Source organism: Dendrobates tinctorius, unplaced genomic scaffold (genome assembly GCF_039654945.1).
Source record: "Dendrobates tinctorius isolate UK_male_01 unplaced genomic scaffold, ASM3965494v1 ptg000107l, whole genome shotgun sequence".
NCBI classification, from domain to species: Eukaryota; Metazoa; Chordata; class Amphibia; order Anura; family Dendrobatidae; genus Dendrobates; species Dendrobates tinctorius.
Window position 1 is genome coordinate 38066359 of NW_027361775.1, and position 17375 is coordinate 38083733.

The 17375-nt window shown below is 45.6% G+C and overlaps 1 protein-coding gene across 1 annotated transcript in view; it reads right to left on the minus strand.

Annotated features, from left to right (window-relative positions):
• Nucleotides 1-17375, minus strand: part of TFRC (transferrin receptor) — a 56773-nt gene that overhangs the window by 15766 nt on the left and 23632 nt on the right. The window contains exons 6-15 of the mRNA XM_073589368.1: nucleotides 10218-10311; nucleotides 8662-8781; nucleotides 7513-7626; nucleotides 7298-7437; nucleotides 6947-7080; nucleotides 6752-6868; nucleotides 4450-4535; nucleotides 3529-3592; nucleotides 2012-2079; nucleotides 1883-1926 (exon numbers count right to left, since the gene is read on the minus strand). Coding sequence (XP_073445469.1) covers nucleotides 1883-1926; nucleotides 2012-2079; nucleotides 3529-3592; nucleotides 4450-4535; nucleotides 6752-6868; nucleotides 6947-7080; nucleotides 7298-7437; nucleotides 7513-7626; nucleotides 8662-8781; nucleotides 10218-10311 — 981 coding nt within the window. The remainder of the gene's footprint in view (nucleotides 1-1882; nucleotides 1927-2011; nucleotides 2080-3528; nucleotides 3593-4449; nucleotides 4536-6751; nucleotides 6869-6946; nucleotides 7081-7297; nucleotides 7438-7512; nucleotides 7627-8661; nucleotides 8782-10217; nucleotides 10312-17375) is intronic.

Consider the following 17375-nt stretch of genomic DNA (forward strand, 5'->3'; position numbering starts at 1 on the left):
GCTCTCAGCGGCTGAGCTGCGTGTCCAAGATGGCTGCGGCCTCGGGGGGGGGGTAATCAGCCACCCACCCTTGTCTCCCCCGCTCTCAGAAGTTGCTCCACAACCTGCCGTGGGGTGCCCAGGGGGTCCCGACGTCCAAGGGGGTCCAGCGAGCGCCAGGTAAGCCACCAGGAAGGGGTTTTTTTTTTTTTTTCATTTTATTTGCATATTATGGTGGAAAATAAGTATTTGGTCAGAAACAAGCAATCAAGATTTCTGGCTCTCACAGACCTGTAACTTCTTTAAGAGTCTCCTCGTTCCTCCACTCATTACCTGTAGTAATGGCACCTGTTTAAACTTGTTATCAGTATAAAAAGACACCTGTGCACACCCTCAAACAGTCTGACTCCAAACTCCACTATGGTGAAGACCAAAGAGCTGTCAAAGGACACCAGAAACAAAGTTGTAGCCCTGCACCAGGCTGGGAAGACTGAATCTGCAATAGCCAACCAGCTTGGAGTGAAGAAATCAACTGTGGGAGCAATAATTAGAAGATGGAAGACATACAAGACCACTGATAATCTCCCTCGATCTGGTGCTCCACGCAAAATCCCACCCCGTGGGGTCAGAATGATCACAAGAACGGTGAACAAAAATCCCAGAACCACGCGGGGGGACCTAGTGAATGAACTGCAGAGAGCTGGGACCAATGTAACAAGGCCTACCATAAGTAACACTACGCCACCATGGACTCAGATCCTGCAGTGCCAGACGTGTCCCACTGCTTAAGCCTGTACATGTCCGGGCCCGTCTGAAGTTTGCTAGAGAGCATTTGGATGATCCAGAGGAGTTTTGGGAGAATGTCCTATGGTCTGATGAAACCAAACTGGAACTGTTTGGTAGAAACACAACTTGTCGTGTTTGGAGGAAAAAGAATACTGAGTTGCATCCATCAAACACCATACCTACTGTAAAGCATGGTGGTGGAAACATCATGCTTTGGGGCTGTTTCTCTGCAAAGGGGCCAGGACGACTGATCCGGGTACATGAAAGAATGAATGGGGCCATGTATCGTGAGATTTTGAGTGCAAACCTCCTTCCATCAGCAAGGGCATTGAAGATGAAACGTGGCTGGGTCTTTCAACATGACAATGATCCAAAGCACACCGCCAAGGCAACGAAGGAGTGGCTTCGTAAGAAGCAATTCAAGGTCCTGGAGTGGCCTAGCCAGTCTCCAGATCTCAACCCTATAGAAAACCTTTGGAGGGAGTTGAAAGTCTGTTGCCAAGCGAAAAGCCAAAAACATCACTGCTCTAGAGGAGATCTGCATGGAGGAATGGGCCAACATACCAACAGTGTGTGGCAACCTTGTGAAGACTTACTGAAAACGTTTGACCTCAGTCATTGCCAACAAAGGATATATCACAAAGTATTGAGATGAAATTTTGTTTCTGACCAAATACTTATTTTCCACCATAATATGCAAATAAAATGAAAAAAAAAAAAACAGACAATGTGATTTTCTGGATTTTTTTTTCTCAGTTTGTCTCCCATAGTTGAGGTCTACCTATGATGTAAATTACAGACGCCTCTCATCTTTTTAAGTGGTGGAACTTGCACTATTGCTGACTGACTAAATACTTTTTTTCCCCACTGTAGCTCTCCTAGCCAGCGTCCTCTCCAGTTCATGGCATAGCCACGCCCCTGATGTTTGAGTTTTTGAGGTCGCCACGCAGCAGCTGCCCCAGATAGAGACTTCGGTTCTAGTAACCTGGGATTTGTCAGCGATGGCCATGCGCCCAGGAGTTGCCATGTACGAGATATTCTTTGTAGGTGTATGATTTTTTGTCAAAAGGGGAACATTTATGCATATCTGCATGGAAAGGGATTTTGAATGGCTTACCTAAGCTTTGGTGACATCTGCCCTTTAGACACTGGATCAGGAATCTGCAGAACAGAAACGCAAGAAATTATTGCACTTTGTTGATTTGTTAGATCCATTTTAGATGATTTTCTAAGTCAGTCTGATTACCTCTTTCAGGATTTTTACAATCATGTTGTGCAGAAGTGGACTAGTAGATACCTGCAGAGATTCAGAACCTGTGAGGAGGGAGGGAAAAATAAACTGTTTACTTTTATTGCATTAATAGTACAGATTAACACAAGGAACTTTGTAATACATCTTATGAGAGAAATCCACTTTATCTGCCAGATCAGCCATTACCAAGATTCTCAATTTAGAGGTAAAAATCTGTGTTCAGGGTAAAGCCCCCCCCCCCCCCCCCCCCCTTTACATTTAGCGATGCACCAGCAATCCCGACCACGATACGACCCGGTCGGGATCGCTGGCGCATCGCTAAATGGTCGCTAGTGAGCTGCCAAACAGGCAGATCTCAGCAGCGAGCAGCAGCGGTTGTTACTTACCTTTCAGATGCGGTGATGACATCCTCCGCAAGAGTCGCTAGTCGGCGCCAGCAGGAAGCAGACGACGAAAAATGGACCTGGATGATATCACGCGATCAGCGACAGCAAGCGGGGTTAGTCGGTCGGAGGCAAGTATCACATAGCAATATCGCTGCTGCGTCACAAAATCGGTGACGCTTTAGCGATATCGCTACGTGTAAAGCCCCCTTTAACAGACTTTCCCCATTACTCACAAGAAAAGGCAGCTGCAACTGATAAGTTTGTAGCCAGATGCAAGGGAGAAGATGAGCTCTGTCTGCAGCTCCTCTAATCTACATGAATTTGTACCTGTCATCACATTTGATTTAACTATTAATATGGGCCTACAGGTGATAGACTGCTGAGGAGAGTGATCCCTGCATGTCTCATTTCAGATGTTTGAGAAATCAACTTTTAACACTACGTAAATGACGTCTTCCAGGCTCTGGGGAGGACGCTGCCTGGAAGATAATCTCTGGAGACAGTTATATTGCATGAAGGGGGAGTTACCAGTGAGACAAGCAACACCGAATAGGAGAAATTAACTTTGTCTTCTTCAAACACATTTTATGCAGGTATCTAAGCTCTGCTGTATTGTAACAATATTGCAGCCTTGTCTGCCTGTGAGCTGGAAGCTGCAGATGTCAGGTGTAATCACACACAGCTCTGCAGTGAGAGCTGAGCGCTGCCATTACACATCCCTGGTAACCATCACACTGGTAACTCCCCCTTCATGTAATATAAGCTCTGGAGGCAGACTTATCTTCCAGGCAGCCTCCTCCCCAGAGCCTGGAAGACATAATCTAACAAGATGTGGATTTCTCTGAAGACCAATATCAGTATCATTTAATCATTCACCTTCCTATGGCCTACATGCCGTGCCCATACAGACTGCTTAGGAAAGTTGATCTCACAAGCTTAATTGAAATCTACCAGGTTATTCCCAAATTAGCAAGTGAGCCACCCAAATAAAATAAAAACTGCAACAGGTAGGAAGACATGACATTAAAACTTTGAAATGCACAGGTCACAAAATCCCAAGTTATTGGGTTATAGCGGTAAGTTCAAGTAAATCATTAGAGCCCAACAGAAGGGCATATAACATACCTTGAATAATGGCATCCAAACTGATATACGATATTGCTTTAAGATGTAGAGTAGTAAGGTAACCCTAAAAACAATGCATACACATTAGCTAACAATTTCATTATAATGCATAAAAAGAGTTGAAGAGCAGCCTTGAAGGAAGAAAACTTTAAGGTCACCAGTGTCTCCCATCTCCACCAAAATAGGCAGGGCCGGGGAAGAATGGAGGTATGGCCCTACAGCTTGTCTAGTCCCAGAGCAGACGCCAACACTGTCTTCCATCAAGACCAGCATTGAATCAGTGTTTTTCGAGTTAACCACTTGAATGTAATTTTTTTTTTTTGCATTTTGTTTTCCTCCCCTTCCTACAGAAGCCATAGCTTTGATATGAAGGATTTTTTTTTGTTTTTCCTTTCCACATGGTAGAAAGGCAAGGGTGTTGCAAGTATTTTAATTTTCAGATTTTTTAAAAATTAAAAACTTCCTGTATTTGTTAGTCTCCTTAGAGGAATTGAACCTTCAATTGCCTGCATTGCCCTATAAAGCAAAAATCAGTTTTGAAACAAGTCACAAGTCTAAACTACCCCCTGTTACAGCAACCCATTGGCTCCCCATAATCACTTCAAGGGGGTGCCGTTGGGCACATAAAGTGACAAGCGTCAATGCAGACATCATTAATGCAACTGATAGCAACAATAACTGGTTAATCGTTGCAGGCAGAGATCTGCCCATCAGCGGCTGTTAGAGGCAGGTCCCAGCCATTATCTGTCAGGTATGGGGCAAGCTCATCCCATGAGCCAGCTCCTTACATGTACTGCAGATGTCAGTAAGGGGCTGAAACCTTAATAAAAGGAAATGTCCTTCAAAACAATTTCAAAGTTAGGGAAAGACAAGGAGATTGGACACGTCATGCACAACTAACTATTATTTTCTAAGAAATACCTCTAACCACTCCGTTGCACCAACTGTTCCATAGTCCCCTGCACTCCAGCTTGCAAATACAATGCTCCGTCTAGGTTTATAACCCTCTGTAAAAAAATAAAAACAAATTTAATGTCTTAAAATGGTTATCTGGACTGAAATGAAAAGTCTACAGAATCCAGAGTGTGGTAGACCGCTTACATTAAAGGGAATCAGTCCCCAGGTTTTTCTTCTATAACATCTGAGAATGGCATACTGTAGAGACAGACATCGCGATTCCAGAAATATGTCACTTACTGGGCTGCTTGGTGTTTACTTGATAAAATCACTCCATCAGTAGGAGAATAGAGGACTAGTAAACCTGCTGCCAGGTAGTCAAGCACATTCATGAGTTCCATATAACCCTGCCCCCCGATTGGCAGCTTTCTGACAGTGTACACAGAATGCTGCCGATCAGTGGTGTGGGCAGGTGATAGAGCACCACAATCAAAAAAAAAAAAAAAAAAAAACTGCTGGCTCTGCAGCAGAGGAAAGTGACATCACTGGAATCCAGGTCTCTGTGCCTACATCATGCTGCTCTCAAATGGTGTAGCAAAAACCTTGTGACTGATTCCCTCTAACCCCTTCATGACCAGAGCCTTTCGGTTTTGCGTTAGTTTTTGCTACCGTTCTCAGAGCCATAACTATTTTTCCGTCAATACGGCCATGTGAGGACTTTAGCGGGACAAGTTGCACTTTTGAATGACACCACTGGTTTTACCAGGAACTGCACTAGGGAAAAAAAAAAAAAAAAAAAAATTTCTGGCATTTTGACTCTTGCTATGCTGTTCAGCGATCAGGCCAATTCTTTTTTTATTGATAGATCAGGCAATACCAAATGTTTGTTTGATTTGTATTTTATTTTGAATGGGGTGAAGGGGGGGGGGGGTGATTTAAACTTTATTTTTACAAAACAGATTCTCTTCACTTTTGCCATGCTTCAATAGTCTCCATGGGAGACTAGAAGCTGCTACAACCTAATTGGCTCTGCTACATAGAGGTGATGATGATCAGATCGCCTCTACAAAGCAGATGTGTTCTTGGTATGAGCACTGACCACCAGGTGGTGCTCACAGCAAGCCAGCAGTGAAAACCATAGAGGTCTCCAGGAGACCTTTGGTTGTCATGCCAACAAACCGGTAACCCACAGTGTACGCAATTTTTTTTTTTTTTTTTTTTGGGGGGGTGGTTACCAGTGGACAGGTTTCCAGCCCGATGTCCAGAAGCATGAGTTAAATGCCGCTGTCCGCATTTGACTAGTTAATAGCCATGGGTGGATCACGATTTCACCCGCGGCCATTCTGGGCACGTCAGCTGTTCAAAACAGCCGACGTGTCCCAGGAAATGTGGACTCCCCGCCGGAGCCCACATCAAAGGGAGGGAGTCAGATGTCAGGCATAGTAGGGGTTAAATGGGTTGTCCAGGCTGACTTGAAAAGACTGAAGTCACTTGTGGCATGATGATCACGCAGTATGCCCATGTCAGTGGCCAAGCGCATGACCGTATAGTCTGCGAAGTTTTCATATCCTGGACAACCTCTAAAATGTATACTAGTTTGGGAAAGAAGATTTCTGCAGTTGGGTTTTCTTGCCCAAGAATTTGGCAGCTTGCTTCATAGTTCTTCTCTCATTAAGTGTTACATCATAAGTGATTCAGAAGGCAAATGGAGACAATTTTTAAATGAAGCCCATTTGCAAAAGTGGGAAGAAAAAAAAAAAAAAAATAAATAAAAAATAAAAAAAACGAACACATCCAATTGTATCCATATCCTTTAACAGATCTGGATTGCATAGTTGTCATACAACCATTAACCCCTTCATGACTGGAGCTTTTTCAGTTTTGCGATTTCATTTTTCACCCCTTCTTTCCAGAGCCATAAACTTTTATTTTTCCATCAATATGGCCATGTGAGGGCTTATTTTTTGCAGGAAGAGTTGTGCTTTTGAATTACCTCATTGGTTATAGTACTCAAAAGTGGGAAAATAAAACAAAAATTCCAGGTTCCAAACTGATCTGCCATTATAATTCTCCAGGTCATTAAGACTTCATAGACACCAAATATGTCCACATTCTTTAGTTAACTGGTGAAAAGATTCAATGTTTGCGAGAAAAAAAAAAAAAAAAAAAAAAGAGAGTTTGCAGTTTTCTGAGACCTGTAGTGTCTCCATTTTTTGTGATCTTGTGTTGGGTGAAGGCTTATGTTTTGCGCACCGAGCAGACATGATCTTTTGATCGCTTGTTTTCAAAAACTTAAACTTTTGATATAAGAAAATAAAAACCTTACCTTTAACCATTTCCGATAACATGCGGGCAAGCTCGATCAGCAGCGACGTCCCAACAGCTGCCTTGCACGTTCCCACACCCACAGCATCTCTCTGGGCCCCAACCACAACATAGCGGTCTAGACAAATAAAGTGTATTTATTAAATGAGAACACTAGAAAGCATGTCCTTGTTGTTCCAGGTGTGACTTTCATTACCTGGTTCAAGCCCTTTAAGAACACCAAACACATTGTAGATTTTCTTCTCGGCCATAGTATTGTTCACTTGGAGCAGAACCTTGATCTTACAGCCGCTCAGCCCACTGCCCACACAGCCAGCACGCTGCAGCTTACTAGAAGAAAGCGGGACTTTCGTTATTGGCATCTCACATGACCGGATAAAATATCCTCAGCCAGAGAACTCACAATTTCTCTTGACACTTGTGTGACATTGGCTGTGTGTGAACGGTTCATAAACAGGACTTTACCAGTGAGGGTCCTTGGTCAGGTCTCACTCGCTCCGAGCTCCTGTGCACAGAGCCCCCCCCCCATAACAGACCCCTGACTTACTCATAAAGGAGTCTTCCATCGCTGCTGGAAAGCGTTTGAACTGGAATCTGAGGAAGTCCTGAAGATATTGAGGGTGGAAACTGGGTATGATTAAATGAAGGGAATCCAGGAGTGAAAGGATCACCAGTACCAAAGTGAGCCTGCCAGAAAGAACACATGCTAAAGCCTTATGCCCAAACACATCCAGTAAGAAGAGCCTTGAGAATAACACTCACATGGCCAAAAGGAGCTTCAATGTCATCACTATATTTCCCATCAGGAAACCACAAATCCATCGGTTCAGGGTAGATGAGAACCCCGGCTGCTTCAACACGCTCAGCATTTCTGACCTAAGAGACATGTCAGGCTTACACTAATGCAAGTAATGGCCCCCATTGCGTCACAAGCCTGCAGTTCTGAAACTGACCCACGCTTTACTCTGGCATCTGCCCAACTCTCTCGCTCTCAGTCGTAGGTGGCACTGCCACAGCTTATCACTGTGGTGTATAGAGGGCAGTGGCTGTAACTGCACCGCCAGCACTGACTGACAGCAGCTCCACATTGAGGCTCAGCCACAGCGATGACTGAAAGCATCCCGGCACAACCCCCATGACAGAGCGAGCCTGCGGGAGAGCAACATTTCTTCCCAGCAGCAAGGCTGAAGCAGATTCTGTGAGGTAAAACATTGTTTGAATGCAGTCAGTGAAAGGTTTTACCTCAAAGAATCAGTATAGGTGCTCGGTGCGTCATGGAGGGGACAGATAAAATCACTTTCCCCACCATCTCCACCCTCCTGTTTTGACAGCTCTGGCTTCATACAGGCAGCGAATGTGAGAATGAGGAAAGACAAGCAGGTGGGAATGTGTGCAACATGGCAGAGCGAGCCTGTAACTACAGACATTCTGTGCTGACAGGTTACAATGATTTGGAACAAAGTACTTAAAGGGACCATTTTCTTAAGGGTATGTGCACACGCTACGGATCTGGCGGCATTGTACAGTGCAAAGCAATGGGATTTCAAAACTGCAGTGCAGATGCCGCAGATTTTTCTGCACGGATTTGCTGTGGTTTTAAGTCCGCAGCATGTCAATTCTTTCTGCAGATTCCGCTGCAGTTTGACACCTGTTGCATTGTCCAGGTGTCAAACCGCAGGTCACTTTACCTGTAAATCCATGCGGAAAAATCTGCAGGTGAATCTGCAGCGTGTGCATTCACAAAAAAAAAAAAACCCCCACACACCCACACCATCCTTACAATGGGACAGAATGATTTGAGCAATATTGCCGTTATAGAGAGCAGTTTCAGCCAATGTTGAATATTAATTCCTTTATTTGATGGTGTTACTCAGCATGGAGGATTACACAAGTGCAATACAAACAATATACCTTTTCTGAAAATGGGATCTGTGCAGATCTCATGAGTATTACTTTTCCCTTCAAATCCATATTCCCACCGAGATCTTGGAGGTCTTTCTCTGTTCCTTGGTTGCCATACACAAGGTTACCCTGAAACATTTATAGATTAAAAGGCAATTGTACATCTTACAACAGTTACAGTAAAATGCAATAGGCTAAAGTTGCATGTTATGCCTTTTAGAAGCATAAACTTCAGGTATCTGAATGACGTACAACTTCTAACCATGATCCCTGGGGTTAAACATCTGGAAATTTTTTTTTTTTTTTACATTGGTGCAGCAGCCCCTTAAGGGGGAATGTTTGAAAGATCAGCACCCCTTCTCCCCAAAAGCCACACAACACATGGTCATGCAGGTCTTTGAAATGCAAATCTAGCAGCACACACATGTCAGGGACTAGGAGGTAGATTGAGGACTGGCAGTCAATACCATTCTAAATGAAAGGGGCTCGCTAGAGCATGATGCACCCAATCAAGTGTTGCATGGTGAATTAGGTGGATCGTTTAACCAGCATGCATTGCTGCCAGAGAGTTACTCCAGTCAGGAACTGGAGTAGTTTAAGTTACTAAGGTGGCGCTACTTATGAATTTGACACCTTGTCCATCCTATGCTCATACGTGCATAACTGGCCATAACTGATGGTTAATTGAAGTTGCCCAAAGTTATTACAATATACTGTGTTTAGACAAGAATTCTGGCGATAACATTAATGAATCGCCACCTTAACTGCCTCATGTGAGTAGACTGAAAAGCTGTCTGGGGAAAACACACAAAGTAGTTTTTCTTGTGTGGCCATTGTTCACAGGGTCAGCTCTGTAAGCCAAAGCCAGGAGTGGGTGGTAAATCCAGGAGTGGTGAAATGTTTCTATTATACTTTTCCTCTGACTGTCGCACTCCTAGTTTTAATAGAAACACGTGCACCATTTCTGTATTTTCCACCCTTTCCTGGTTGCGGCTTACAAATACTGAGTGAACGTGACCCATAATAATGCAGGCAGCATGAGTCTCATGACACATTTGTGCTAAAGGGAATATTCCCACAAGTGTGCTCTCCCATCATGCAGAAAGCACCTTTATCAGTTTCTGAATCTAAAGCACACATCCCACTTTGCACTGGGAAACCTTGAAGGGGCCAACAGAGTAGTCACAACAGTGTTCTGGAGCAGCACACATTGCAACAGTTCGGTGACTTGGTGTTTTTCCATGCCAGATTGTCAGCTCCTCCAAATTGGCCAGAGCTGGAGGCAGAGCTACACCTGCTTAATATTCATTAAAACCAAAGAAAGATAGTTACATGGCAAACAACTAATATTGGGGGAAAAAAAGTATATAGTTTGCTACAGTACTGCAATCCTTGCATAAATACAAAAGCATGGAAAAATATGGCCTCCAATATCAAATGACAGCTCTGATTGGCGCCCGATACACTGTCCATATCCAGCAGCTAATGGGTGCAGGGATGTAGGATGTAGACCCATCCCTTAATACTTTTCCCAAATTCAGATTCACATTAGGCAAGCTACTTACAGTAACAGAGGCAGCATAGCTGTAAGCCACATATGACTTGGGGTTACGCATCCATTCTGCTGAATCGCCATTTAAAAGGGTAACTTTGTTATTTCTATTAAACAAAAAAACAAACCAGATGTTTAGCCTAAATGTACAAAGTGTCTAAAAAAATTTTTAAAGGGAATGTCACCTTTTTGAAATATCGTATAATGATATCATTCAATTGTGTCACATAAGGATTCTCTTAGTACTTTTGCTTCCCCCTGACCCCGCACCTTTCATGCATAAATACCTTTTTTATATCGGTTCAGATGTATGTAAACGGTCGCTGTCCGGTCTGATGGGCGGTGCTTATTCACCTGCTCCTCCCCCTCCCTGTCTTTCTCTATGCATTTCTTCTTGTGTAGAGCAAGACAGGGGGGGGGGGGGAGCAGGTGAATAAGCCCCGCCCATCTGACCAGACTCCGGCAGTTTACATACATCTGAACCGATATAAAAAAGGTATTTATACATGAAAGGTGCGGGGTCAGGGGGAAGCAAAAGTTCTAAGAGAATCCTTATGTGACACACAATTGAATGATATCATTATATGATATCTCAAAAAAAAAGGGGTGACAGATTCCCTTTAATGTAGTTTTAGAGAGATGTTCCTCAGAGCAGTTGACAAGCGCTTCCAAGCAGACACCACTTGTGGGCTGCAGGGTAAAGGGCCTGTCACACTAAGCGATATCGCTAGCAATATCGCTATAAAGTCATCGATTTTGTGACGTTACAGCGATATCGCTGTGTGCAATACTTATCTCTGACCGGCTCCCCCGCTGATCGTGCGAGAACATCCTAGGCTGTTTCTCGTCGTCAGCTTCCTGCTGTGGTGACGAGCGACGCGTGAACGTCAGGATCGCCTCGTCTGACAGGCAACGACCCCCGCTATGTCGCTGGTGTGATCTGCCTGTGCGGCAGCTCACTAGCGATGTACCAGCGATCCTGACCGCGTCCTATCGCTGGTCGGGATCGCTGGTGCATCGCTAAGTGTGACAGTACCATAAGATAATGAAGTGCTCCAACAAAGTTAGCGTCCGCTTAATAGATTACAGTCAGCATACTATATAGCACTGTGTTCTTACAATTGCTCGTTTTGCCTTACTACTTAAAGCAGAAAAATGAGTAACAGGAGTTCTCTTGTCCCTGCAGAATTTCTCCCCCACTCCAGACCCAGCTGCTCCCTCAACCCAACCACAGACTTTCGCAGTGACTTGTTCACGTGAGCGCTGCAACATTGACATTATAACACCATGAAGGAAAAGTAATGGAGTTATGGAAATTGCAGAAACTAACATGTTAATACAGAGGGGAAAAAAAAAAAAAAAAAAAAAACAAACCAAGACACTTGCTCCTGTTCAGTATCGAGTATGAGTGCTATGAGATCATGTGGGCAATTACAACGGTCCTATGGTGTGTGGTGGCATGTACAGTAGCCAGACCCCTTTGGTCTTCACTCCAGGTACAGCAATTTGTCTAAAGAGTCCCCAGAGACTTCAACTTGCGGACACCAGGCCATTAGTCAATAGTGCGCCAAGGAGCTGCATGCCTGGTCTAGATGTGCCACCATGGCCTGCAGGGTCTCCGGTCAGGCACATCTGGGACGTCATTGATAGGCAATTTCATAACGATCTGTCAGCAGTGAACCTTCGATTTGCACTCATGGATTCAGGATGCCAGAACATTCCTCAGACACCCATTAATAACCTTACTGATTAATGCCTTGGCAGCTAAGCAGGAGGATTTCAGCATTTGACACTCATAGTTACACACTGAATAAAGAGGTTTTGAAACGTACTTTTTTCCTCATTTGCCATCATTAACATGTGTATTGATCCTGAGATTGCAAGACTAATAAGGGGCGGCCATGAAATTATGGAAATGTCAACATCGATAAGACTATAATATGGACAGCCCTATATCAACCCCATGTGGGGGGGGGGGGGGGGGGGAGGGAGAAAAAAAAAAAAAAAAAAGCCCCCCCCCCCCCACACACACACACCTTTTCAGCTCAATATAGGCAGAGACCACACACACACACACACACACACACACACCTTACTTTAGCCAGACATTATACAGTATATACTCACGTATAAGCCGAGATTGACAGCCCATTTTTAAGGATGAAAGTCCCGTTCTCAGCTTATATGCGAGTCATAAACTTGGGGGGGGGGGGGGGGGAAGAGTCGGCGGGAGGAGCGTGGGTGTCAAGTCACACTCACCCCCTTCCTGGCACGGTCTCTGCAGCCCCTGCTTCTCCCAAGGTCTCCAGAACCTGTGTTCAGGGTCACGTGGTACTGCTCATTAAAGTCATGAAAATGCACATATTCATGACATTAATGAGCAGTACCATGTGACCGCTGAGACCATGGAAGGCTGCAGAGACCGTGCGCCAGGAGGGGAACAAGTATGACAGGGAGCAGAGCAATATTCACCTGTCCCCATTCCACCGCCGCTCTGTCCTCCGCATCCTGGACAGAGGGCACGATGATGTAGTCAGTGCGTGCCCTCTGCTGAACGTCACTGTAGAGACCCGGGAGACAAAGCGGTGCGCAGCGATTGAACGGGGACCGGTAAATATCGCCAGTGCCAGAGGCCTGAGCTAGCGGCGACACCGGCACCTGGCCCCCCGCCTGCTCAGGACACCAGCACCTGTCCCCTAGTGACGAGAGGTATGTTTGTTTTTTTTGTTTTTTTTTTTTTTAATTGCAGCAGCAATATATGGGGGGGGTGTATCTATGGAGCATCTTGCTGGGCCACCATTAACCCTTGTGCAGCACCACCCTCAGCTTATACATGTCAATAAGCTTTCCCCATTTTGTGGCGAAATTAGGGGGTCTCGGCTTATACAATGTGAAGTTTAAGGCTGAGTTCACACGTGGCGTTTTTTTCGCGTTTCTGCGGCGGTTTTAACCGCGCGATTTTGCAGCGAAAAATACGCATCCCATGCATTCCTATGGGATCCCGCAATGCTGTGCTAATGCTGCGGTTTTTACTGCGGCGGAATCGCTTCGCGGTAAAAACCGCAGCATGCTCATCAATTTGCGGAATCACGGCGATCCCGCACCCATAGGAATGCATTATTTCCCGCATGTGGCTGTGCACACCATGCGGAAAGTAAGTAGAACAATTGCGGATGGTACCTATGGTCCGGAGGAGAGGAGACTGTCCTCCAGGCTTTGGGTACCATATCCCTGTAAAAAATAGAATTTAAAATAAAAACCACCATGGTTACTTACCGGTAGCCGGTTTTTCCCGGAACCCATGACAGCACCACAAGAGAGGGATCTGCCCCGCCAGGACAGGAACCTACTGAAACATAAGGGGCGGCACCTCTCCCCCGCTTCAGTTGGATTACAGAGCATTTGAGAGGACTTCCCGGTTAGTTACATATTTATCCAACACCACATCACACAAATACACCCGACTATTGTGCACACCCAAACGGTGGAAAAAGGGGGGGAAATATACGGGTGCTGTCATGGGTTCCGGAAAAACCGGCTACCGGTAAGTAACCATGGTGGTTTTCCCTTCACCCATGACAGCACCACATGAGAGATTCTGGAGACTTCGACACCTTAGGGAGGGACCACCGCTTGCAGCACCCTTCTACCAAAGGTCAAGTCAGCAGAGGAGGATAGATTTAGTCTATAGTGTCTAAAGAAAGTTGAGGGTGAGGCCCAGGTGGCGGCCTTACAAATTTGCTCTATTGATACCTCTGCTTTCTCAGCCCAGGAGGTCGCCACGGCTCTGGTGGAATGAGCCTTGATGCCGTCAGGAACCGGGACGCCACTAGCTGAATAGGCTACACTAATGGCCTCCCTAATCCATCGGGCAATAGTCCCCTTTGACACTCCATAACCTTTCCTAGCCCCCTGGAAGGTTACGAATAGGGACTGGGACCTCCTCCACTGGCTGGTTATAGACATATACTCTACTAGGGTTCTTTTAACGTCTAGGCTATGAAATTTCTCCTCCCCTGGGTTTTTCGGATTCTCACAGAAGGAAGGGAGGACAATTTCTTGGTTTCGGTGAAAGTTAGTTACTACTTTCGGCAAGTAAACAGGGTCTGTTCTCATAACCACCCTATCCTGGTATATCTGGGTATATGGTGGGTTGACTGAGAGGGCCTGCAAGTCACTAACTCTACGTGCTGACGTTAGAGCTACTAAAATGGTTTTTAGGGTGAGGTTTTTAGTTGAAATCTGCTGTATGGGTTCAAACGGCTCCTTCGTAAGGGCTTCCAGCACCAGATTTAGATCCCATGGAGCTATTTTTGGTAAGGAAACTGGCCTAGATCTGTGGCAAGATTTTATGAACCTGACTACCCATCTGTTTGCCGCTATATTGCAATTGTATAATGCACCCAGCGCTGAAACCTGTACCTTGAGGGTATTAACCGCTAGGCCTAGCTGTAGACCTGTCTGCAAGAACTCCAAGATGGACTCGATTGGGGGTTCTTGAGTTAATGGTTTTCCCAGGAATTGTAGAAATTTCTTCCATGTCCTGCCATATATGTTGGTTGTTATTGGTTTTCTACTTCTCATTAGAGTAGTCACCAACCCTGGGGAAAAACCTTTATCTCTCAAAAGTGCCCTCTCAAATTCCACGCCGTCAGATGGAACCCCTTGACTTGTTTGTGGAATATCGGCCCCTGAGCTAATAAATCTGGAATTTCTGGAAGTACCCACGGGTCCGAGAGAGACATCATTTGCAGTAGTGAAAACCACGGTCTTTTTGGCCAGAACGGGGCTATGAGGATTACTCTGGCTTGCTCGTCTATTATCTTTTTTACCACTGCCGGGATTAACGCTACTGGGGGAAAGGCATAGCTCAGTTTGAACAGCCACGGGATTTGCAGAGCGTCTACTGCCCACGGGTTTTCCCCTGGGTTTAATGAGCAGAACCTCCTCACCTGCCGGTTGTTTTTGGTGGCAAAGAGGTCGATCACTGGCTGCCCCCATAACTGTACTATCTTTTGGAATATTACACGATTTAAGGCCCACTCTCCCTGTTTTAACTTGTTGCGGCTTAGAAAGTCGGCTTGAACATTTTCTGTCCCTTTGATGTGTAGGGCCGTCAGGGAGGTTAGATGTTCTGCTTTGAGAAAGATTCTTTTGGCTTCGTCCATTAGGGAGTTTGACCTTGTCCCTCCCTGGTGGTTGACATACGCCACTGCCACCCTGTTGTCTGACATAATTCGGACATTTTGACCCTGTAGCCTGGGAATGAATGCCCCCAAGGCTCTGTTTACCGCTCTTAACTCTAAGTTGGAGGAAGCCTTCTGCTCTAGGTGACCCCAGGGCCCTTGGGCTATTTGTTCTCTCAGGTGTGCCCCCCATCCCAAGGAGCTTGCGTCCGTCAATATTACATCGGACACGGGCCTGTGCCACAAAGTTCCCCCTGCTAAATTTGTGCTGTCTAGCCACCAAGTGAGAGTTTTTCCCCTTTTCGGAAAGTTCCAGCTTCCCTTCTAAACGCCCTTTCAATCATTTCTGGGCTGACAAGATTTCCGCCTGCAGTTGTCGGGTATGAAACTGTGCCCAGTTGACCGCAGGGATACAGGCTGTTAGCGTGCCCAACAGGGACATTGCCCTTCTTAGGGTCATGCACGGTTGTTGTATTGCTGTAAGGGTCATTTCTCACTTTCTCTAGTTTTTTCTCTGGCAAGAGACAAACTTGACGGTCGGAGTCCAAGACGAAACCTAGAAATGTTTGTTTCCTTAGGGGTTGAAGTTTTGATTTCTTTAAGTTTACCATCCAACCCAGTCTTTGCAGGGTTTCTGTTATTTTCTCTACTTGATGTGCGCAGTGATGTTCTGAATTGCCAATGACCAAAAAATCGTCCAAGTAAGGCACCATAATCATTGTGGATTCGAAGGAAAGCTGTCATTTCCGCTATTACTTTCGTAAAAATCCTTGGCGCTATGGAGATGCCAAACGGAAGAGCTGTAAATTGAAAGTGCCTGAGGTCGCCCTGGATGTATAGGGCTACCCTCAGGTATTTCTGGTATTCTGGGTGCATCGGGATGTGGTAATAGGCATCCTTCAAATCTGTTACGGCCATGAAGCAGTTGTGGTGTAACAGCTTTATGGCCGAAGACACCGATTCCATTTTGAATGTTTGGTTCATGATCCATTGATTGAGGCGCCTGAGATTTATTATCGTTCTGAAGGAGAGATCTGGTTTTCTTATTAGGAAGAGGGGAGAATAGAACCCCCTTCTCTCTTGATCTTTTGGGACCTCTATTAGAACTTGTTTCTCCAACAGTCCTAAAATTTCTGTTTCTATGGCTGATTGCTCCCCTGGTTCCTTTCTGACGGGGGTCACCACAAATGAAGCTCTCGGATGCTGGAAGAAAGGGATTTTTAGGCCATTTTTTATAATGCACAGAATCCAATTGTTGGCCGATATTTTCTCCCATTCTTGAGAAAAGAGCTTCAATCTTCCCCCCACCGGAGGGCTGGCGTCATTGCTGGGATTTTATGGCGGTTGAGGTAGTTCCCCCAAACATGAACCCTGGTTCTTTTCTCCTCTTGTCGTCCCACCTTTTCCGCTCTCCCGGGGGACGGCCCCGATTGAACTTTCCCCTTCGAAAGGGCGGTCTCCTTTGATCACCCATGAATCTGGGGAAGCCCTTCTTTTTATCACCGGCCTTCTCCAAAATGTCATCCAGGTTTTTCCCAAACAGGACCTGCCCATCACATGGTAACGAGCATAATTTCGCCTTAGATTGAATGTCCCCAGGGCAGCTTTTGAGCCATAACGCTCGTCTTGCGGCGTTCGATAGCCCCGCTGCTCTTGCCGTTAACCTCATCGAGTCGGCGGAGGTGTCAGCCAAGAAAGCGGCAGCTTCGTGTAGCAAGTACATTTCTCCTAATATTTTCTCTCTTGGTACCTTGGAGACTAATTTTTCTTCAAGTTGTTGCAACCAGACCATTAATGACCGGGCTGTGCAGGTGCCAGCTATTGCCGGTTTCAGACCCCCTGCCGCTGCCTCCCAAGTGTGCCTTAGGTATGAGTCCGTTTTTTTATCCAAGGGATCTCTCAAAACCCCTGAATCCTCCAGGGGCAGGGCCGACTTCTTGGAAGACCTAGACACTGCTGCGTCAATCTTTGGGACCTTGTCCCAG